At 44.9% G+C, this 24,110-nt stretch overlaps 2 protein-coding genes across 2 annotated transcripts in view; both read right to left on the bottom strand.

The window, feature by feature from the left end:
- Positions 1 to 3,105: 3,105 nt before the first annotated feature.
- LOC144144907 (echinoderm microtubule-associated protein-like CG42247) lies at positions 3,106 to 22,178 on the bottom strand. Its single transcript, XM_077676409.1, has 8 exons — positions 22,046 to 22,178; positions 20,789 to 20,914; positions 20,076 to 20,232; positions 18,002 to 18,099; positions 13,295 to 13,388; positions 10,321 to 10,410; positions 8,463 to 8,596; positions 3,106 to 7,436 (listed from the first exon to the last, which is right to left on the bottom strand). Exons 1-8 carry the CDS (start codon positions 22,151 to 22,153, stop codon positions 7,272 to 7,274), a joined length of 972 nt encoding a protein of 323 aa, XP_077532535.1. The 5' UTR covers positions 22,154 to 22,178; the 3' UTR covers positions 3,106 to 7,271.
- A 481-nt stretch (positions 22,179 to 22,659) lies between these two features.
- The window catches only part of LOC144146213 (echinoderm microtubule-associated protein-like CG42247), a 67,150-nt gene continuing 65,699 nt past the window's right edge, over positions 22,660 to 24,110 (bottom strand). Inside the window, exons 9-11 of the mRNA XM_077678176.1 lie at positions 23,918 to 24,064; positions 23,194 to 23,319; positions 22,660 to 22,740 (exon numbers count right to left, since the gene is read on the bottom strand). Coding sequence (XP_077534302.1) covers positions 22,660 to 22,740; positions 23,194 to 23,319; positions 23,918 to 24,064 — 354 coding nt within the window. The remainder of the gene's footprint in view (positions 22,741 to 23,193; positions 23,320 to 23,917; positions 24,065 to 24,110) is intronic.

Genomic DNA, 24,110 nt, shown 5'->3' with positions numbered 1-24,110 from the left:
AAACGGCTGTCTTGGTTGCACACACCAACGAGTTCTTCATACCTTCTCTTTCAAAGCTTTCGTCTCCGCCGAAACCCGAGGCAGAGTCGGAATGGTTTCAGAGAAGTCGTGTACGTTCCACGACACACGAAACAGAGAGTGATAAGATTGGCTGTCTTGTGCGGGTTGAAGCAGGAACGAATAATCGCTGAAAAGTTGTTGCGCGCATACAAGGGCGATGTTTAAAGGAACCATGAAATCCAAATACAACCTTGTGCAATTCGAAGGAGTTGGCCTTTGGTAACTCCCTCAGCTCCATCCCAGCCATGAAAGACGTTTTCTTAAGCGGACAAGCGCAATAAATACGGAAAATCTCACAAATTTCTCGCTACAGTGACGTGTTACGGGTAAGGGTGACGTAATGTGACGTAACATAGTTATAAGTGCCGTAACTACCAGTTAGCATTCAATTGATACCATCAAACGGAACTGGAGACACCACTACAATAGCCCAGCCATGTTTTATGGCTGTGGCGGTGGTCGGGGGCCGCCAGTCGCAGAGAAGATTTTGTGACGTCATAGAGAAATCGTCAGAAACTTGCTGGAGTGTCGCCACTGCTTTTTAGGCTTTTTTATAGTTAGATTGTTTGCTTGAAGTTTGGAATAGAATTGGTATTATTGTTATCTGGACAAATCAATTTGCCTTTTTATTTACTCAAACTTGCATTTTGTATTCATGGCCCCTTTAATGTACGTGATGGTGCGTAACAATTAGTATGTCGCGAAATAACCTATCTTCACCCTTCTATTAGCCTCCCTCTTTCTAGCTGTGAGGAGTCAATCAGTAACCCTCGCCCATTCACGAAGTTAAACCGTCGCAGAATATGCACTCTACGCGGCAGTATTGGTATCTATTTGTGCCCGTGTGGCTGGGGCTGGCTGGATGGCTGGCTTGACTTGCTGACTGACTGACGGATTCACCGATCAACTGAGCGACCTATCGACGCCCAGCCGATGCTTCTGGACATGAAGGTTTCGAACTTCGAGAGTAGATTTCTACTATAGTACAGCAGTTCTCTAAGGGTGATTTTTTGGTAATGACTCCTCTAAGGGAGTAAAAGTAAAAAGCTTATTTTTGGGAATGACTCCACTAAGGTAGTAAAAGTAAAAAAAAAATTGGTTTTCAGAGATTTCAAATTATCCCGCTCGCTCGCTTATATATAGAACTGTTTTTGGTGACTTTTGTAACAGGTTAGAATGTGTAAAAAGCAGTTTGCCCTAACCAACCCCTACGGAATGAATCGGAATTCGGGAGCGAATTCGGTGTTTTTAGCGATTCCCCCATACATGTCCGGCCCTTCGATACATGGAATTGTGTTTGCTGCCAAATGTTAGACATACAAATGCACAAAACAAATTTAAGGATTTTGCTCTAGACGCCACCAAAAGGTCAGAAGGATTGCTAAAAGTTACGACCCTAAAAGAGTAAACAGGCCTATCAGGGTATATTAACGCTCTGCCTAACTAATGGTCCTAGAGCTTTGAAGTTTTGGGAATAGATTAATGTAATGCTGTAGGAGCTCAATATGGCTGGGATTTTTAATAAAATCCCGCCCCTCAGAGAGTGAAAAGGGCTAAAATATTTTTTTCAGGAATTTCTCAATATATTTCAGGCCTGACTCAAGCCTCTTTACTGACTCAGCTAAGGGTCGGCCTTAGTTCTTTAGTTCGTCCTCAGATATGCTGGCTTTTGTGCTTATATCACGCCCAAAAAGTCTCGCCCATTAAATTTGGCTTTTTGACGTAGCGGTGACTATGAGCAGATTTCAGGAACCTGGACAGTGTATTTCAAGGCTCATAACCTTATCGCAGATTCATTTCGTATTCTCGCATGTCGCAGCTCGTGGCTTGAATGTTCCGTAACCAGAAACATTATCTGGCTTTGCCGTATTTTTGGGTGAAAAGCGTTAAAAACACAAGCAAAGCACGTGATTAAGTACCGTGCTTGGATTGCAAAAATAGAATCAAGGTGATAACGTCCATCTTTCCCCGTTTCATTCCCCTTTATCCGACCGTTACTTGCGTCCTCTTTTAAATGACGCAAAATGGAGTCATTAATCACTGATTGTTGCCGGGCGATATGGTAATTCCGCGAACAATAGAGCACTTGTACTGTTTTTGGTCCCTTTCCTGTTTTTTCTTCATTCCATTGGGGCTCAATCCGCAGAAACTTCTTCGTTTTGAAGTATTGTATCTCCCATGCGTTCTATTTTTTTCTTTTCGAGTGCAATGAAAATATAAACCGGCATCCGTGGAGCAGCAGAATAACGTTTTAGTTTCATGCCTCGCAGTTTAGCATTTAGTTTGACTTTAGAAGTAGCTGTGTTGAATTTGCAAGCGAGCCTTCTAAACAGCCAGACAATCGATTAAGCCTTACGGCTATTTCGTAGGCTGGTTGACAGTTTTTTTTTTTTTTGTCTCCGTGAGCAACAACCCACTGGTGAGGTTTTATGGGCAAAACGAAGCGCTTTTTACGCCAGCCTCAGCCGCTATGACGTATTTGAAGCTAATTCTGATAGGCCAGAAAGGGAGAGACAAACATTTAATATACTTGTGAGCAGGATGATGTTATTAGGGCCTCCACCCAGTGAGAGACATCCTTAGTCCAAAATTCCTGGTTGCCGGCTGGCCATTCGGGCCCGTTCCACTCAGAAAAGTATTTATAACCGCAACAAACATGCCAACAATGCTCTGCATTAATATGGTTAAAAACACTGAAGTGGTGGTATGTCGCGACAATGCGAGCTGTTCTGCGAGCTCGTCGAAAACGAAAGTCAGCCATTTGGACTAAAGCACTGAGCAGCGCGGTTCGTGGTGAACTCGCCGTAAAACATGGCAAAATCAATCAATCAATCAATCAATCAATCAATCAATCAATCAATCAATCAATCAATCAATCAATCAATCAATCAATCAATCAATCAATCAATCAATCAATCAATCAATCAGATGAAATGCACACCCACCTTGCACACCCCCAAGTTTTTCATGTAGCACACTGACAGCAGGACATTCGGTTTAATGGAGATTTTCGATTGAAGATGATTTATTCAAAGTTTGGTACTACAGTAAAAGTTGTAGCTATCTATACACGATATGGCTCGCTTTCTGTACACATGTTCCGAGCCAATGCTCGCCTACGTATAAACAACAGAAGGTAATCTATGTAGAGAAAGACACACAAAAAATCACTATCAGGAAATAACCGTACAGGCAAAAGCTGTGGGTAAATGCACCGTTACGGCAAGAGAAGAGAACTCTAGGCATTTTTGCTGGGCGACCTGAAACATTGGGAAAGTTTATGAACCTTCGCATTATTTCGTGAGCGATGAAAAAAATGGCATGCCTCTTAAAAAAGCCCTTACAAATACTTAAAAACTCACATTCAAAGCCCAAATGTTATCAAGAAATGCGAAACAGAATCAAACCCCGTATACACCGGGAGGACAACGCCCAAATACATTCGCTGTCTTCTGTCTCGGAAACAAAAGAACAAAGCTGTTAAGAGTACCTTGAAATAGTTAATGCATAATGGGCATGGTTTGTTTGTTATCACGTTGGGGTGTGCCTTCTTTAACAGCGCAGTTTCACTCTGAGGAGAAGGTGGTGTCTTAGTCGATGAAGATTCAGTACAAAGTTCTTGCAGCTCTCCCCATCAACAGACACCATAACTTGCTTTAAACATTTCTCTCAATCATTTGTAACTGTTGTTGTCTCTTACTGTAACCTGTATACGGTAGACCCCACTACTGATGTGGCGAAGAACCTCTCAATAATGTGGCGGTTGGCCTTATACCTGCATTATTTATATATGTGAAACAACAAACAAACAAGGCAACAACAACAACAGCAAAAAACAACTATGAGGCCCACGGGAAGAACGCATGGTCAACATCTAAATGCTGCAAATTCACTTCCGGTGATACTGTGATGACATATTAGTGCTCCAGGAAGTAAATAAAATATGCATAACACTCGACAGTATATCTTTGTCGCCTCAACTACGGCGCTCATAGAGTGACCTCAAGCGCCAATAGAATCTACATATGCACCTATAAGCAAACAATTGTGAAAGACTTTTACGTTGGAAGTTATTGCTTTTGCCACAAGTGACGTGTTGCCGGAGGCCTTTATTAAATCCTCCGCATTACACGCGAGTCTGTGAAGTTATGTAGCCGAAGCCTATTTACATTAAGCGTTATCTACAACCTACGTCACTCCGCGTTCCCACGTCTGATAAAATTCGCTGTTGAGACGCAGAAAAACGCTCAATCCTTTGAGTTCCCTCTCGCATTAAAGTCGGAGACGGACGGGATTACAGAATAGATGAAGCCGTCCCGTTCACTTCCATTCCGCCACTCATAAGGAACGCGATCATCCGCAGCCTGCAATCTCCGCTTCATACCCCCACCCCAGATGTTTGGTTCGCTAGACCAGGAAGACGCCCCTACCAGTCATTGTACATATATGACCCCTCCTGGTATTTTGATGCAACTTGGCGTTAATTCGCATCTTGCGATGGTCACAATCCAACATTTGAGGCTTCTGTATACAGTTAAACCGGGACATAACGAAGTTGACAAGAATTCGCATTTTTTCGTTAAATCCAAGTTTTCGTGACATGCAGGTTTCGAGTTAGGGCTGGCATGAAAAAAGGAGAAAGGAAGCCGATATGATAGACAGCAGTGATACTGAACTCACCCTTGTTCAAGGATATATTTCACACTGAAAAACTGCGGGATTGGCGCCTGCTGCTACTACACGGCCCCAGGATTCACAAACGTAACCAAGTATCACTTTTGCTTTTTGATACTTTTCAGTGCCTTAATGCGTTTCAAGAACCAAACTTAAGTTGAAAGGGAGCCTTTTCGCGAACTTCATGCTCTTTTCTGCACTCAAAATTGTTGAGGTGATACCAGCTGGGACACTGTCCGGATGGTGACGGTGTTCTTTCTCGCTGGCGGAGACGGCATTTAAGATGGCGAGCTTGTCTCGAAAAGGCAAATCTTTTAGTTTTCAGGCAGTAGAACTGATCACCAACGAACCCATTCCACAGATATCAGTGGAGGCGACACGCCGACAGGCAGGCCTAGCACCTAACGGACACCGCACTCACGTGTGGAAACAAACGGGAGATTGCGGTGCGGGCGAAATTCGCTAAATTAGCGCATTTCGCCAGTCGATTTTTCAGAAAAAGGGCAAAAACATTGACTCATCAGTGTAGCGAATTCGTTACCTCCAGGTTAACCGTCACAACCCCGTAGTTGCATACAGGTCGCAAACGGCTTCAATGAAGGCGGAAATGGGGAGATGAAATAGAATTTCGTTACATCCAGGTTTAACTGTATCGTTATCCGTGCGTGAAGAAGGGCGCGGTTTTGCAGTCAACATTTTCTGGCGTTCCTCAGTGCCCACTGTTTCAGATTTACTTTTTGCACTGCTATTTTTATTACGCTGCGAACTTGACGTGCCTTTAACGAGGGTCGATGTTATGCTGGTACGGTGCCGGCAGAGCAAGTCTGATAGCTCGTCGTTATACATGTTCACACCCTTGGCACAAGCGTTTGAAAGCAGCAAAAGTCCCTAAACTTAGTATATCGACTGATTGTTTCCTTATGTCTTGTTGCTGCCTGCTGCAGCGTCCATTTTTCCACCTTCGCTCCTCTATCACGTCGTGGTTATCTTAGCAACTCACGTGTCCCACATTTCAATTTGCGTTACTAAAGTTGTGTAATAGTCGGGAAGTGTTTAAGCTAATTACTAGGGGGGCGACTATAATCACGTAATTATTGAAACAAAGAAAAACCGTGTTATTTTGCATACATTCAAATTTTCTACTGGCTGTTTCCGATATTTGTTATTAGAGCTGATACCTCAATGCATTGTGTCTCAACTCCAGTGGGTCAAAACTTACACAAAAGTGCAATCAGATTTCCTGGCAATATTGTAAATAATGTAATGCTCGATCGTTTATGACTACTAAGGACGTATAATAAATATTCCTACTTTAACTACGGTGGTTATTAGCTGCTTAAAACAAAACAATTCCCCCGTTATCGGGCGAGGAGATATAATTATATTTCCTGAATGGAAAGTTGAGACAGCTGACCAAGGAAATAATATGAAGTATTGGTGGAAGTTGCGCGAAAGGATAGCGTTCTCTCGTATTTCAAACGAGCCGCACAAAAAAGAGAAGACAACTATTTCAGAGGTGCAGAAATAAATAAATGATAAAATTCGGTTATAAATGCAATGCTGCAAATAATATTAATTCTTTAGCTTGGTGACCTAGAATTTTTTTCTACGTACGTTTCGCTTACTCACTCTTTGCCACTCTTTGCACAATTACTACTAACTTCATTAGTCTAAAATTTAGAATAACGGTATAAGGCCGAAAAGCTATAACTAAATAAATAACTTGTTTATGCTTCTGTATAAGGTGTTTTCTTTCCTTTGCAGCCCTAGATGAAGTTCCGCGGATTGCCCTGCATATTCAGAACTGCACGCTTGTTCAAGGAATAATAGAAAAAAAGCAACTGTGCCGATGTATTGAAACGATATAGAAATCTTGGCGACTTGGTAGGAGTTCATCTTGGTATAGAACAGTGCAAAGAGTCATATCGCAAGGTATACACAAGAATGTGGGCACGCATATCATTCAAACTTATCAGACAGCCTACGATGCGGGAAAAAAGTGTCCCTTCATGCGTCTTAGTCACGTTCTAATATCTCGTGCCTTTTAACCTGCTTCTCCCTGATGCCTGAACACTTGTTTCTACTCCGCCCGATTGTGAACGTAGCTTTTATGCTTCTGTTCCTTAAAATAAAATAGCAGTTGCGAGAGTGCCCATCGCTTGCATTTCTTTCCCTGTTTGTCGTCTGTATGCGCTGTTTCATACCAGTATAAGAAACCGTTTCTGCGGGTAGGTGCGGCGTCCTATACCACAAATTGAAAGACAAAAACCTTGTTAATTAAAGTACGCACTCCTTATAACAAAAACTAAAAACAACAGAAACCAGAGGTTCGTCTACTTTCGCATATTGGTGGCGCTGGCTTGTGTGTCAAAAGCGGCCTTCTCCCGTTATTTCGCTTCGTCCGCTTAGGTGAGATCATCCAGGTGCGCATCTCGGTGCATCAAGAACGAGCAACGAGGATTCCTGGGACCGGGTATAAGGCGGGTGTAAATATCAGACCCGCTTCACACGACTGTCAGCAGCGATGCAGCGGGTGTTCACGTGACGGCGCGATTAGGCTCGGGGCGGGGTCGGTTGGAGACCATCTTCCAGACCACGAAGAAGCCAGCCTGGGCCAGCAGGGTGACCAGGTACTTGTCGCTGTGTAGGAAGCGGACGCACGTCACGGGAGACGTGCTTATTTTCTGCTCGGTGAACCCCGCCTGCGAACGCACGCGCAGACGCCGTTATCTATGCGCAACAAAATTTCTCATTCACTGCACCACCTCTCACTTTTCTGCAGTCGATGTAGAAACAAAAGGCGCCTTAGAAACAAAAGAAGCAACAACACTGAAATTGTCTCTCCCAAACGGAAGCTCCTCTGGCAGTGTCAGAAAAGATGGAAATTTGATAGAAGTTTCAAAACACGTAAGGCACGGCGCACACTGCGGAATGCTGCAGTTCTGCTCCGCTGACGTACCTTGGATTTAGCCAGAACCATTTATGTTTTACTGGTCCATTCGGTTTTGGTCGCTCTACTCCAGATTATCAGGACCTTGGGCTGATTATATTGCTACGCCAAATAGACGAGTTGAATTCATTTTAAGACTGCTGCTTGTTCTTGTTCCAGTGTTCTTTAACCACCCTTAATTTCACGCGTTTGTAAACCTTAAGAGTTCACATCTATAACGGCAACCCTCTCTAGATAAAACGACAAGAACAAACCAAAGCAGAGACTTAGAGTTACTTTTTATCGCTCCAGGCACTGTAATGACCGATGTTGGCGTATTCTGTGCGGTGAGCACTATGAAACAAATAAAAGAACCACAGTGATCATTCTGTAAACAAACCTGTGTCCCGGCTATGTGCACTCTAGAAGAAAACGGCGGGAAAACAGCGTTGGAGAGCAATACAAAACTTCTGTATTTAGAATTAGGACATGACTAGACTCTGTCGTAATTTTGTTCAGCAGCTGGTAGCGGGCTCACAAAAGCAAGGTGCGTTTTAATCATGCTGGGAATAGTTCGGTGGTGCTGCATATAAGATATCATCCGAGTGTATTGGGTGGATGGCATACGAAGTAGCAAGCACGGCCATAAAAAGGGCTCTTCCTCGATGGAAGTGTTTGTTCATCACCCGTCTACGCCAGTGCAATGCAGAAATACCCAAGTGATAAGAATTACAAGTCAAGGGGGTATTAAAGTACAGGCACGCAATGAATGGAATGCGTTGGAGTTCATCCCGCTCACCTTGGTGTTTGTGCAGGGGAACCTGAAGATTCTCAGGAAGCCCGCGCGGTCGCCGACCGCCACGACGGCCTTGTTGTGTGAACGATGGCAGGTCAGGTTCACCACGTCCGTCAGGTGTTCATTGTCCCAGATTCCTGGAAACAAAGCACATGCGGCTGTTTCTACAAGGCCTCTCGACGATGCTGTGGGCTAGGCCAACGTTGGTCTAGGCTGCGGCGAAGGACTGGCTCTAAAACACAGCCAGGTTGACATGAAATTTCTGAGCTTGGCGTTGCCCTGAAATTCTTGATGCACTCTTTGAGCCGCGGGACGGTTGTTGTTTTACAAGATCGAAAAGGGGGGAAAATATATGTGGATCTGAATCTCTTGGTCAAGCAGTCATGTTTCTGTATGTAATGAACCAGAAAACTGTACCTTCCGCTCCTCATGCCTATAATTAGGGCACCGTGGTTCAACAGTGCGGCTACTGGCACCGCGTCAGGTTAGATCTTGCTAGTGGACCACTCAGTCCTGTCGTGCGGCGCGCCAGCGTGCCAAGATATCATTGCGCGCCGACTCACAGATGCTAGAACGGCAAGTGCGAGCGTGTGAGACTGTAGTGTGGCCCTAGCCAGGCGGGCAGCAACGCCATCTATGATATTGCGCAGAGTCCACACCGCAAGGAAATGGTCACGGACAGATCCTCAACCACCTCAACTCTGTAGCGGACGAGGGCACCAGTTATGGGAACACGTTGATGCCATTGTGATAAGGAGTTAGCAAAAGAACGCGTTGGCTGGTGGCAGTACATGTATTTCAATTACTTTTCAGTACAATTTCAATCACGTTCTGATCACACACGGGAATTAATCGCGGAGGCGTCGAAGGTTTAAGACACCGACGGGTAAGACCGGGTAGCAGACACTCGCCGCCAATCGGCACAAGCGCAGTGTTCTCAGGTTTCAGCGCTGCAATCAAGGCATTAAGAAGTGGGTCATAGTATTGCCAAGTCCTCCCAGTACCAGCCCACCTGCGCTGTATTTTTTACCTTCAGTTTGAGTATTCGTCGGCCAATTGTTTTACGACAGCGCCAGCACACACGCTTCCCACACCCCTTCACGCACGTGTGTACGCACATACGCGCTCTTTTTATAGTCAAATCCCAATCTCACGTGGGGCAGACGGATGTGCTAACGACTGGGCCGCACAAAATTTGCCCAATCCTTTCCGAAGAAAAGCCGAACATAATTTGCTTAACCCTTTCCGCAGAAAAACCGATGACTGAACATTGAAAAAAAAGGTATGGAGCTGAAGCAAGGCGGCCATGACAATGCGGTTGAAGGTTTCTGGAAGATGCAGATGGCGTCTTCAGAAGACCTGGAACGCCGAACAACAACAGAGAATGTCATGCATGCAGAAGAGCAAGCGATCTTGCTCTTAGTTTGGTGAGATCGAATCAAGCGAGTTTAAAAACTGCAAAAAGAATTTGATTGAGGCATATGTAGAATATTTCCCAATGCCAGTACTTTAAATTAACCTGGGTTTATGTTTTACCAGCGTATCACAATAAACCAATAAACCGATTAGTATACGTGTCCGGCCTCCCTCGAGGGCACATGGAATATTATTGTGGCCATATGGGCAAAATGTGATAAGAAAATAGCGTTATTTAGCTGGAGCAGGAACGTAGACACTGTCCCTGTCATTCTTTACAGGTAAAACAGAAGCGCCCCACACCTGCATCCTATCAAATTTGTAGAGTGGTTGTCCGAACCGGTAAACCTTAGTTACTGTTCCCTGTTTTGTGCTTTACAGGTACAGCGAAAATTGTGCGCGAGGTTTTACTGATGCGAAAATTTAGTGAAGCGAAGGTACTCACCGACAATGTCTGGGTTCAGCGTGCACGTGAGTTGGTACCAGTCAACTTTAGTGACTGTAGGTGATTTGGCCTTCAGACTATTTACATCCCCTAGGGAGGTACAGAGAGAGAAAGAGGAGGGGGAAGAAATAGAGGAGGGAGTTTGAAAAAAGACATGACATGCGGGGTGCGTGTGAACTAGAACAAACAAAATGGGCAGTCAAGCGCAGTACCTTACTTGACTTTAAGGTTATTTAAATTTAAATGTAAAGTCATAAAAATAAAAGAAAAGCACCTCTGCCATTTAAAAATAAAAAAAGGCACCTCAAAAGGCACCTCTGCCATTTTATGATGAGGTGAATGCGAATGCAGTTGCGATTTAAAGCGAAGCTTTAGTGCCCTCACTGATGCCGTTGTAGGCCATTACGCCCTGCAGGAAAGCCAACTTTATCTGATGATGTTGATGAATTATCGTGGGCGAACCCTCCTCAAAGGTTCTGTATATACGGAAATATGGGAATATGGAGTACTTTCCTTGAATGATACAACGCTGCCACAAAACAAGGAATATTTTTTTAGAAACACATGAAAATAAAATACTGCATACATATCGAAAAATTTAAAACCGATTTTATGTCTGTACGTTTACTAGAACCGCCGAATCATTGTCCGTATGACTTACGTATATACGGAGTATACGGAAAACATAAGGAGCGTGATTTGCTTATTATTGAAGATAAAAACACGAAATCTGTGCCAAACGTTCTTATTGTGTGAACGAATATGATTCCCCTGTTTATTAAAGTAATATTTACTTTAGGGGCGCTTGGGGGCATCATACTCCGTATGAACTCCGTATTCCCATAATTCCATATATCCAGAATCGAACCCGGGTGCCTCGCGTTTTGAAGCCGCCGTTTATCCGGTTGCTCCATTTCGACATGGTTGAAGGGCAGGCCAAGAAGCAGGTACCGATTCGCGCCGTACACTCCAAACCTATTTGTTAGGGATACGGAGTGCCCACCCCAGGGTTGCTGTGGGTATTCTAGAAAAGTGGTGCGTACCTCTAGAGTAGCAGATACTCGCAGTGTGGGATTGATCAACCAAAGAATCCATGACGAGAAAGCTTCGCGTTCAACCATCGTCGTCGTTAGATGGAGGGGTGCATGATTTTTGTTGAGGGATCTGGCGTGTTTGGCTTCGAATAAAGTTTGCCCTTGTATATGTAGAGTGGACACAGACGTAATCGAATCACATTACCAAGTTTGCCTTTATTTAAATCTGTGAATTCGGCGATCTCTAGGAGGAGACGTTGAGTGATGATTCGTTATTCGCGTAAATGCACGCTTGGGACTAATGCGCCGCTGGGCGAGGGTAGCAGACATCGGTCGACTGCGAAACTCGGCATGCACTGAAATGTGTCGATGCCCAGGTGTTGCCTAGAAACGGAGGCACGTGTCCTTGCTCTGGGTTTTATTTCCTAGGCAGGCGTAATAAAACTCATCGCGGACAACGAGAATTAATGTTCCGCGTTTAGGGAAGCCGGCTTTTCGTTCAGTGAGTCATGTAATGCTTTCGCAATGAAACGCGCATTGGATCGAAAGTTTTCATAAATCCCTGTGATTGCAAGCAATTATAAAGGCTGTCCCCTATTTCCACACATTTAACAAAGTGCAGACACATTTAAAACCATGAAGATTTGGGCCGACTTTTGGGGAGTAATGACTTTGACAGGAGCAAAATTGTCTCTCAAATTTGCAGGAACATTTTTACTTCGGAGAGTTGGGGTGTTCCTACAAGTGCTCTTTGAAGTATAAGTAAGGCACACGTTTAAGAAATCGAAAAAAAAAAAACACTTATCTTCGAAAAAGTTCAAGGCCATTCAGCCCTGCGAACGGGGGTGACCAGAGGAGCTGTAAAGTCATTGTCACTTAATAACGACGGTCACAACGGCACGGTTGCCCCTATGATACACACTGATCGGCGAACTCGCATCTGCTAACACGTTACTGGATGTTGTAAATTTGATGCACGTGCGCCGCAGGGTTGTCGGTTGGAGCTGTATAACTACACAGAGAACTGCAAACTGTATACGTTTATTCCTAGATAAACACAGCTCGGCCGCTGTAGAAGGATCCGGCCGTTCCTCACGTTAAAATAACATGTTGAAACTGCGCATACTGAAAAGAAAGGCCACCATCACGCGCCTGGGAAGCGACATATTTTTCGCCCAGCGACATCTAGAGCATTAAGTGTCATCACATGCCTTACTGGTTTGCTTTGCCCCCTTAGGGCACCGAACGTTTTGAGCTCCAGGAACAAAAGGACTGAAGTTAGCCGAGAGATACTTATCAAATATTTTTCTTTACTTCTACATCATGTTTGCGTCTCTGTGTTCACTTTAGCTGCTTATTTTGGCTCAAATTTCATTTCATTTATTTCCACCTTAAAGGCCCGAAGGCATTACATGATGATTTTCTGACGAAGGTATGATTTTCTGCTCAACCATGAACACTTCACTTCAACAATCCGGTTGTCCACACGTCAAGCGTCAGATTTTCCAAAATCAGAGCTACCTGTGGCTGGGGTGCACTTGTTCTGCTTATGTCCCGTCCCGTTCACTTGTCACACGGCGCGGAGTAGATTAACTCTCGTTCTGCCAACGGGCTCCGGCAACTTGCCGGTATAGCGCCGTGGTAAAGCACTCGGCTTCTTATCTGGAGACACCTGTTTAATTCCCATACGAGCCCAGACGTGTTTTCGTTTTTCTCTTTGTGTGCTGGGAGTTTCGGGCCACGGACACGGAGAATCTATGGGAAAGTAGCCTAATAAAGCTACGCAGTAAAAGATCGTACTGAGGTTAACGCACGATGGCGCCCACCGCAGTGGGGGAGAATTGTTTACGTCGACAATTTGGAGACTTTGCACGTCCTTGGTTTCCTTACGGTCGCAACTAGACGCCGCAGTAGTCCAAGAAAATACAAGAAACGCTTACAGCAAAGCAGCTCCTGGTACTGTCCATCACTCGTGACAACTTGTAGTAGGCGGCTGTCGGCTGACCAGTCGATGTTCACCAGCGAGTCTCTACCCTACGCGACGGTAAAAAAAAGAAGCATCACCTGCATGAATAAACTTTAAGGAGGGAGAGCAATCTATTAAACCCGAAGTGTCTACAATTCCTTCCGAAGTGTTTGAAAAGAATTCAGTGCGTTTAGTAAGATATAAAATCTGCCTCGCTGACGGGGACATTGTTGGGGTACACTTTTATTAAACACCTGCTTTCAGGATCTTGCTTCCTTGTGTTTTACTTTAATTCCACGGCATTGAAGTAAAGCGCTACCGCATTTGTTCTGTTAGCGTGAACAATTGTTTTTTCTATTCCAGGGTCTTCAAAGTAGGTTGAATTCATACAATTGGTCTCCTTGCTTGTCCTTTAATCTCCTTCGAAGAAACGAAAATTTTCTGCTTCTGATGCCACATGCGTGACAGCACTTGCATGACGATTCGCTCCTCTGATATTGCGAAGGGACTAATGACACTACTGATAATTCCAGTTTCAGTGACGTCCCTTTTATTAACAATGTCATCGATGACATCGCTTTTGCTTAGATTGATTCTGCTCATACGACTTCGCAATTTTCATTCACAACACTTGGTCTCATTATCATCCCGAGGAAGTACGGGGAATATCGGCACCTGTCTGAAGCAGGCCAATGCTTCTTTTTTTACTTATCTAGACATAACTAATCGACTCCACAGGAACAGTGTTTACAGGCAGATACTCCGTAAACCCCCAAAACATGCATACCTATCGCATTGTTCCGATGGTTTTGGCGGTAAAGTTCGCGACTTCGTGCTTTTTAACGTTAATCTAGAGGTTTGTGTAGGAAAGTGTCCCAGGTGATCTACCTTGACTTGGTTTGTTGTAATGGTGGGGTTGGAAACAATTTATTATCGGGCACATCAGGGAACCGGGTCACAGGAAAGTATTGCTTTCGATCTTTAAGCATTCGGGGTTAATCTACCTCATGGATTCTTCTTTGCTCACCTGATAATATTGCCGCGCGTTCTGTCTATCTTTTTTAATGTTCGCTTGATTCACATAAAAACAGCAACTGAACAAGCCTTTTTGCTCTCGCTATTTGTTTTTGCCTTCTTGTTGTGTAAGCCCCAGTTTACGTGTTTCCTCTTTATTTTTATCTAAGAGTGATCTCCCTTTTGTGCTTTCTTGGGCTAGGGCTCCTGGCACCCTCCCTTCCGCCATGGGCACATAAATACATGTACTACACTGACCAATGTACTTGGTGCTCCGAGCGAGCTACACTACCTCACATAATATGGCCATGACCGCGGAAACTACCCAGACCGCAAAGGCCAGCCATCGCGACACAAGAGCAATGAAAGGCCTATTTGCTCAGCCCTGCCCCAGAGGTGGAGAAGACCCATGAGCCTTGAAGGCATACAGGCTCATGGTCGTCATCTGATGGTGAAAGACAAAAGAAAAAAATGGGTGCCATCCCGCCCTGCGAAAGTGGATGTCCAGTGAAGTTGTTGTAAACCACTACAGATGCTCACGGGGGAGGGTGTGAAATGTTCCTGGTTGTTTTGGCGGCCATGTCGCCCGCACTCGGCTTCTCTGGAGGGAAATGCTGGGTCTTGACGCATGCACTCGGCGTCTTGGGTGAGAACTGATGGGTCCTGCCTAGCCTGACGCATACAATAGCCCTTAAATGAAGTCAACCACCCTCCCCTTTCAAGAGGAGCTGCAAACCTAAGCTTTACCAGGACACGTGGCGTAGAAAGGGGATTCCCATTGTTCACCGGCGCTTTATCATCCATCATGCGGTATCAATGCTTGTTTTGTTGTTTTTTTACTCGAATACCGAGCTCTGTGCTGCACGCCTGCTTACCCTGACACATGCGCTTGGCGTCTTTGGCGAGAACTGTTGGGTCCTGCCTGGGTTTTTTGTTTACGACACGAAATTTTACGACCAACGAGAGCCTAACAGCTTCCCTCCAACAGTTTTGGGCACATTAAATTTTCTTCACCGAGTGAAAGCGTTGGGCTTCTTTGCCTTTGCAGTCTTTTTGCGGAGAAGTATCCTCTACAGGAAAATGCAAGCCCGGCTTTTGGGTGTTATTTTCGTTTTAGAGAAAAGGATTTTTTGAGGACGCGTGAAGGCAGGCCTGGACTGCGACCACCACCAACTCGCCTTTTCCCTCCTCATTTCGCTAAACAAAGAAATAAATGTTCCCCCTCCTCCTCCATCCCTGCCTCTCCACTGCAGTCGTACATTGCTGCGGAGCATACTGTGGTGCTTGTTTACGTTTTGTTGCCACTGCCTGGCCACGCACGGCAATGCTACCATGTGGTAAAACTGGAGCGTAACACAACGCTCGGTAATCTTGTTTGATAGAAAAAGAGTGTAACGCGCTCGTCAATACCCTAGATAATTCTGGTCGGATCGACAACTTTCTCAATAGTTCTAGTAAGGAACGCGCTCTAATCTGCACGCATGCGAAGTAAACGCAGCGATTTTTTGTACGCCTGTTCTCGATGACCCACGTACTCCAACTTCGCTGTTCCTGACGTCTGTTAATTATGATAGCTCCGTTTGGATAATGTGGTCATTATAATTACCTTTATTAAGTGCAAAAACCTTCCTCCACACGTGACCGCGTTGCAATATTTCCTGATTCTGATTTACGTGTCTTTAGAGAGTTAGCCTGCGCTTTGCACATCTTTAGGACACGTAGCACATTAATTGTTTTCTTTTCATAACTTTTTTTTACGTCAGTCAATATCTAGCAAGCTTAAAGATTGCCTTGAAGCTTGATGGCGTTGTGCTGCTGAGCCCGAGGAGGCTGGTTCGATTCTCGGCCGCGGCGGCCGCTTTTCTGATGGAGGTGAAAAGCAAAAGCGCCGTATACTCGAGATTTCGGCGCACGTAAAGATCTTCACGTGATCAAAATTAAACCGGAGCCCTCCACTGCAGCATGCTTCATCGCCTGCGTTGCGTCGGCGCGTTAAACCCCACAATCAATCAATCAATCAATCAATCAATCAATCAATCAATCAATCAATCAATCAATCAATCAATCAATCAATCAATCAATCAATCAATCAATCAATCAATCAATCAATCAATCAATCAATCAATCAATCCTTGAAGCTCGAAAGTTTGATTAAGAGGTTCTTTAGTTGAAAAGTAAAATATCTTATAACGCTTCGTTAGCATGACTCGCAGATTTTATGCCCGTAAATGTATGATGCTATAGTATGTTCTTCGGACAAATAAGCTTATAAATCCCGCAATGGGCGCTGATAATAATTGATACTTCACTGAATTCTGTATATACTATGGTAGCCGTTGAAGGCTACAAGGATAGCATACACTTCATCGTATTAAGCTTCACTAATCTATCTATTCATACGGTATAATCTACTGAAACTTCAATATATAATACCGTGTCTGGTGAAGCTCCCGGATTACCGGCAAAAGCTTAGATCTCGATAGCCCGTAATGGACCCGAACAACCACAAAAGAAAGAAGCAGCAAACACAAGGCCACAAGGATAGCATACACTTCATCGTATTAAGCTTCACTAATCCATTTATTCATACGGTATAATCTATTGACACTTCAATATATAATACCGCGTGATTACCGGAAAAAGCATAGAGGCCGATAGCCCGTATTAGACCCGAACAATCGCAGAAAAAAAAGAAGCAGCAAGCACACATGAATGACTTGTCATTGCGATGTAGCACATGCTGGTAGAAAAGCAGCAACCAGCAAATTTCGAAGAAACAATGCTTGTAGCAGCTACGTTGCAAAATGCACGCATTTGTTGGTTGTGTTACTAAGGCCAGGTCGCTTTCGCCACAGTGATAATTACTTTTTAGGCGACGCGTAGCGAAGCTTCGACAGTTGGTATACAAGACAAAGAAGTAGCACCTGAAAAAATGCGGGACACTCTGCTACAATTTTGCTGTGCACTATTTACAAAAGTTGATCTTCAGACAATTTGCATGCATTTAACTGCGGTGCCTTATTAATTCGCTCACAAGGAGGAACATAGTGGTAGTGATTAGTTCGAATACCATTAGTACAAGACAAAATAAACTAAAATAGTACACCTGCAAGTACTCTCCCCAACCCTGCACACTCTACCATAATGTCTGGGCGTGCTCCCACACACCATCCCTCCCCCCACCCCCACCCCAACAACGAGCAGGGGGAAGGCATGCTAGCCAGCTTGGACCCCGGCGGTCAGATTTGGCCGGTTGAAAGAGCTCGCGTGGCAGTGACCACCCAGGGACTTCTGGACTGAGAAGACTCCCAATTGCCATGACTCCAGTACTATTATAAAAATAAAGCTTATTTCTTCTCCTGCTACAAAATGTGTTAACCCTATAATTTACCATGGTTTGTGACGACACACTTTTCCATTGAACGGAAACAAAATAAAAGCGGCACAGAACACGCGAAATCACCATTTGGCAAGGTTTGAAAAATAGCGAAAATCACGAGAGTTTCACCCCATGTTTGCCTTTAGGTCAAGGTAGTGTTGCTGCTCGCATTTTCGAATTATCCTAGAAAGGGTGTGGTAGTAAGTGACGTCATGGCGGAAGTAGGTAATTCGATAACAGTGGGAATAAAGAATCAATAAGGACAATTGAATAATGGTGGATACGCACCCTGATGACTTCGCCTTTCCGATTTGTCTGCCCCTGGTCTTGAACGAGGAGTAAGTGGATGAAACCATCGTTGGCTCCAACCGCCATCACCAGTCCATCTAAACGTTACAAGAAAAAGGAAACCTAGTGTGAGTGGTTTTACTTCAAAAATGATCTAATTTGAGAGGCTTCTTTAAAAGTGTGCCGTGAGTTCGTTAGTCGTTCGGTTTCCTTCAACGTTCATTAGACAAAAATGCTTGTGCGGTGGCAGTGGTCCATGCCAGACTGATTTGGCAGGGCGAAGGGCAACAAGCAAAATCTCCCTTTCTGCCATCGCGCTTCAAGCTAACCTTCACGTACCCCTGGTTAGAAACCATAGTTTTAATACGAGAACAATAGTTGCCGCGTTGTGAGAAAAATGCTGTTGTAGTGTTTTGTAGGGCAAGGAAAACGGCCGCGGCTGTAAAGAATAAGAAAACACATACAAAATCTCAGACTTTGTACCAAACTGCGTTCGTGGAATAATTAAGGTAAAGTAATTCAATTATTTTGAAAAGAAACTTGGCTGTATTCGAGTTCTTATGGTATTGAACGGGGAACTTTAAAGAAGGAACCGCATGCGTTGCCACGACGCTAGTTTACACGTTGCCTGGGGAGGCTAGCGCGTGCGGCTATGACGTCATCTCACGTGACAGGTTCATGTGACGGCACATGAAGAGAATGGGTGACGCCAGCCGCGGATAACGCTGGTTCTGCAGATGTAGCAAAGGCAAGGAAAGCCAACTGTCTTCCGCCTTCTCAATATGATTGCAGCTCGCTGTTGAACGTCTGTAATGGATCCTACCACTCCTGGTTTAAGGACACCAGTAAAATGCTTTTGAATTCCACACGTAAGCAGTCTTGAGTGTCTCTCTGAATGTTTCAAGGCTTTATTATGAGCCTTGACCAACGGAAGGATTATACCAGCTTTGTTTGCTGTGCGGGCGGAAACTTTGAACGATTGCCCGCTTGCCGCGTGCTTGTTTGAACTAGCTTACTGAATACTTAAACAGTGTTCAGTTTAACCTTAAACTTAAACTTAGAAACTTAATCCTGCAATTTCATTACACCAACTTCATTTTCCGCAACGCACAACCACTGTATAGGCCAACAAAAGCAGCCATGCGCATGTTTATCTCGTGCAGTTCTCGCAGAGCTTACCAAGTTCCCCAGACAAATAAGGACTGAAAGACAGACACTAAGTGGACGGACACAAATCAAAATCAACATTGTTCTGCTGTAGGTTTGTGTATCTTCCATTAGTCCAGCATAAATTATTACGATCACTCTGCGGAACATTAAGTTTGCAATTTCTTTTATTCACTCTCGTTCTTCAAGTTGTTGCACCAAATCACCGACCTTGCTTCACTTGCCCTCTACGTTAACGGCACGTAATGATGGGCACTTTTATTTTCTCTTGGCTCACTACAAAGCAAAGCAATAGTTTGCGTAGGTGCTAAGCAGTCCGAAAAGTCAAGAAGCATTTCTTGTTTCACATGCTGACATGGCGCACTGTACCTAGAGGGTATACTACCTATTCGCTCTTTATCTCCATCGACGCAAACTTCGTCGCAAGCAAAATTATTTTTTGACGTCGCAACACTACAAACGGTTTCGGCTTTCTTTTTTTTAGAAAAGTACGCCACTCATTCTCATTATTCTTTGCACCAGCATGGTAGGATATACAGCGAAGGCTATAAATGTACAGCCTAAGACAGGACAGAAAGGTGCTGAGGCAGCTAACGGTATTTTGTCATACCAAGGAACAAACAAAAAAAGCTGCTAACCAAGGTGGAAATATATACTACCGGTAACGGCTTGCGATTCACTATCAACAGCTTCTGCAACTGCGATCGACCTAGCTGTCCGCGCTATCGACCTCAGATCGGGCAGTTATATTGCGCTCTTGCGCCTACAAAGCCGGTACAGCATAAAATAAATGGTTGCTTGCTTCCTGCCAAGTGCACAGGGTTTTATCCTTCTGAGAGAAAATTAAAAAAGAAACACTCGAAATGACCAATATAAACACTTAAGACAAACGAGGTGTTGGCCTCACCGGGCGAGTAGGCGAGTGCGTTGAGCGCGCTGTGTGTGACGCTGACCGATGTGAGTAGCGCTCCCGTGTCGGTGGCCAGCACCGACACGCGGCCGTTGGCGCACCCCACGGCCAGCGCTGCTCCACGTGGGTGCATCGATGCGGACAGGCACTCGGACTGGTGAGAAAGCAAGGTGAGGAGATAGCAATGACTAGAATGATCTTAACCCTCCTTGCAAAATATTCATTTAAAACTACAACTTCCGCAACAACAGCACTGTTCTTATCCTCCCCGTCACGATCAGTACCTTCCCCATAACACTACCTCGTCATCGTCACCATCATTCCCCTAACAATCATCATCATCATCATCATCATCATCATCATAATCATCATCATCATCATCCCATAGATGGGCAATGCAGCACGAATGCCCACCCGCGTACCCGTCCAACCACTCCCACGCTACTTCATCCGTACCCACTCTCTGACGCCGAATTTTCTTATCTACATTGCTCCCAGGAATTCATTTTTCCCCACACTTCTCAGTGTGTTCATCTGCAGCAATTCTTTTGCTCGGACAGTCTAAACATTTTCCGCATCATTTATCCGGACTACTCCCTTTTTTACACCTAATTTTAGATGCACGCTGTCTTGCAGAAGAAGAAACTGTCGCGAACGCATATGAAAGAAATTGTGGAAATGGGTTATGGTGCATTGAGATGCAAGCGTACTTCGACGGGCGTCATCCAGACGAGGTTGGTCACGTTCCAGCGGCAGACGGCCCTGTCCCGGCCCACGGTGAAGAAGACGTTCTCGGAAGGCGACACGACGACGGTGACAGCTTCGCGGCAGTGACTCTGAATAAATACATGAAGGTAAGCTTAACGTCAACTGCATGAATTAAAAGATACGGTCATTCACAAGTGTAAGCATGCATTTAGCGGTATTTAGGAATGATATCGCATCCCATCTGTTCGTGAATATTCAGCGAAGTGTGTTCACACAGCTGGCATTTATGGTTATAGCTTGAGATGAGAGTCATCAGGACTAACCAACTCTATGGGCTGAAAATGTTTACGATGAATGAGAAACTGAACTTGCTAAAAGGAATTCTAGCAGATTTAGTCTACTACAAGCAAGCAAGTCACAGCTTGCTGTAGGCAAAATATTGTTTCCATGGAACAGTCCCACTAGATTCCCGCGAGATGCTCGCATGGGTGCGAAGTTTGAGAGTATGACCGCAATGTAAGGGGAAGCAAGATTAGATTGCACTGTTATGCTCGCAATGTTGGGTAGAGTTTGAGGTGCAGAAGAAGGTGCTGAAGAGTAGTGGTAGGGCTGCAGTCATGGGGCACGACCCAATGCGGCGCTTGCTTTAGGAAGTCAGGCAGCATTGAAGGCCCGAAAGACGCAAAAAGCTCCTTTTGCGAAATCTTTACACGCCTAAACACTTAAAATATGGAAGGGCGACTGCGTTGTTTATAAGGTACAAAACATCCTTCCTACTTCAAAATTTCTAGAAAAGGGATAAAGAGCCTAAAATAGACTCTAAAGAATAGGGCTCACAAAACGCCGGCCGTATGAGAATAAAAGGTGATACCAGACGCTTTTTTAGAGTTTCCTTGCTTGTTATTTTGTCCTGGACGGTTTTTTTTTATATGTACGAATGACCAGAATCCAATTTTACGACGAAAGCATAGCATAAAGCTCCTGCTTTTACAAAATAGTTCATTCTTCTTTAACTATCTCACCATTTCCGCCCTTAAAAGTATCCTCCGCCAGTGGCTGATTCCTTGTGTTCTTAAGGCCGAATGTGTTTTATTGGGGCCTTTGCAGAACAGAAATTCTTCGAGTTGTAGTTGTATACAGCACTGACGCCTAACTTGTGGCTTGAAATGAGTAAATAGCTCCTTTCGAATGCGAATCGTGCATATTGCAGTCAGTGATTGCGAACGCGGTGTTGGCTTTTGTTGAGAGTATGCCCTCACCTGTATGACGGGCCTGAACTTCCTCTTGAAGGAGCCCTCCAAGATGAGGTTGTGCGTTGTGCCCACGAATATGTTCTCGTCCGCAGCGTTCGGCAAATGTTGGCACATGGCGTGCACGCCACCGGTCCCTCTCGGCAACTGAGGACAGCGAGAAAGAAGGAACACTGTTAAACTAAGGAGCATAAAGACGTTCGGGGACTTTCGAAGAACATTTTATGCTCCCGTTCGCCCACTCGAACTCGTCGTCAGCTTATGACGTTGGCCCAGATTCTAAAGAACATTATTTACTACAACGACGACAACAAAAAAGAAAAAAAAAACACGTGACTGGGCGTAACGCTTTCCCGGAGTTAATATTCTGTCTGGCACTACGTAAGGCGAGAGCAATATAGCAAGTCAGTCTTGAGTTCGAAGCCATTATCAGTGTGATGCCTGACAGGCTGTAGCGGCCCTAAGCGAGAAGCCATTTGTTCTGAGTTATGGCTGGCGCCACGGTATCAAATCGGGCGGCATATTGCAGGAATAGTGGAATGATCTCAGCTCAGCTGATTTGGGTGCAGGCATGATAGATGTTTTGGTTGTTTTTCATAATTCGGAGCCGATGTGAAAACACTTTAGTTTGACAGGCGTTTTTCGAGAGGCAGCAAGGCGGACTTTTGGGGTATGCGGTGCTTGCTCATGGAGACGAGGTATCGCTAAGAACAGGAACGGATAAAGGAAAGAGAGCGACATGACGCTGTGTTCTCAATTTTTTTTTGCGTCCTTATTGTCCCCGCGCTAACATGCCAACTATGCATGACACGCCTTTTCTAATCATAAACAAGCTCAGTTATCACTCGACCAAAAGCTTGCTAACCAATCACGTCTATCGCTTCACTGACATCATAAAATTAGGATTCACAACTTAAGGTTTAAGCAACCTACGCGACAGTCATGGCCGACCAAGCCGGGTTAAACGTTACCATTGAAAGGGTTGTTGTGACAAAAGAAAAATACCACTCAACTTCAATGCTGCTAGGAACAGCAGTCCTTTAGTTTGTTCAGAAGTGCCTGTTCTAGACGTAACGTTCACGATATCTTGTCTGGAGCACACAGAAAAGCGGAATAGAGAGAGAGAAAGAGAGAGAGAGATTATATAAAGTACTTGCCGATGTGACTCCAAGTTTCTGAAACTTCTTATCAGCATCCCACGCCTTAATCTGGTCTTCTCGGTCGATAGCGGACGCGGATATGAGCAGATTGTGCGGCAGAAACAGGAGAACATTCACGTCGTTCTGAAAGAAGGCAAGGAAAGGCCGTCAGCATTACTGCAGTGCTTGCGTTTCGTCGTTCCCTTTTGATGTATATTGTTCCCCTGCCAAGCTCAATTTGCTCACGCAAAATTTTCCTGCAGACCCAAAAATCCAATGGACGCCGCGGTCATTACGCATGAGGCCAATGACCGTTGCAAGGCTGAACCAACCTTTAATCCGATCTGATTATCAGGCTTACGAGGATACTATAAACGTATTCATCCGGCGCCTGGCGGTGGTATCTTATATTGCCGTTGCTGACGCTTGTGAGGACAAAGCATGCCCTTACAGACCTTTCGTTGGCATCGAGCACCATACCAAGCCTCAATGGCTTTCGAACATGTCCTAAAGGTATTGTGTGAGTATACACGGGATTGTAGTAAGTTTTGTGTGGCGAAGACTTTAAAAACCCGTAGGAAGCCAAAGCACCGCATTAGCGCCTATCAATAACACCGCGGTACCCCATACACGCCGCGGAAAGGCCGCCATAGGTGGCGCAGCAGTCGTGGAGCTGAGGGCCTATAGAATAGCTCAAAGCTGAGGAAAGAGAAAAGAACAGCCAGTGGAGGCCTGTAGTCACCTCGTGGGCTCTGAACTCCTTGCTGATAAAAAAGTAGCTTCCTTCCTTGGAGGCTGACCAGACGGTGATGTAACCCGCATCGTCACCCGTGACGAAACCGGCGGTGCCCATGAAGTCCACAGCTGTGATCGTCTTCGGCGCGTGCTCCTGCGAAGGACGACGGGAAGGGCGCGTTGCCATATGAGTATAGTCA

The sequence above is a fragment of the Haemaphysalis longicornis genome, unplaced genomic scaffold (genome assembly GCF_048455015.1).
Source record: "Haemaphysalis longicornis isolate Haplotype H1 unplaced genomic scaffold, Haemaphysalis longicornis Haplotype H1 scaffold_7, whole genome shotgun sequence".
In the NCBI taxonomy this organism is placed as follows: Eukaryota; Metazoa; Arthropoda; class Arachnida; order Ixodida; family Ixodidae; genus Haemaphysalis; species Haemaphysalis longicornis.
Note: the sequence above shows the minus strand (reverse complement) of the source record. Positions and strands in the feature narration are given on the sequence as shown.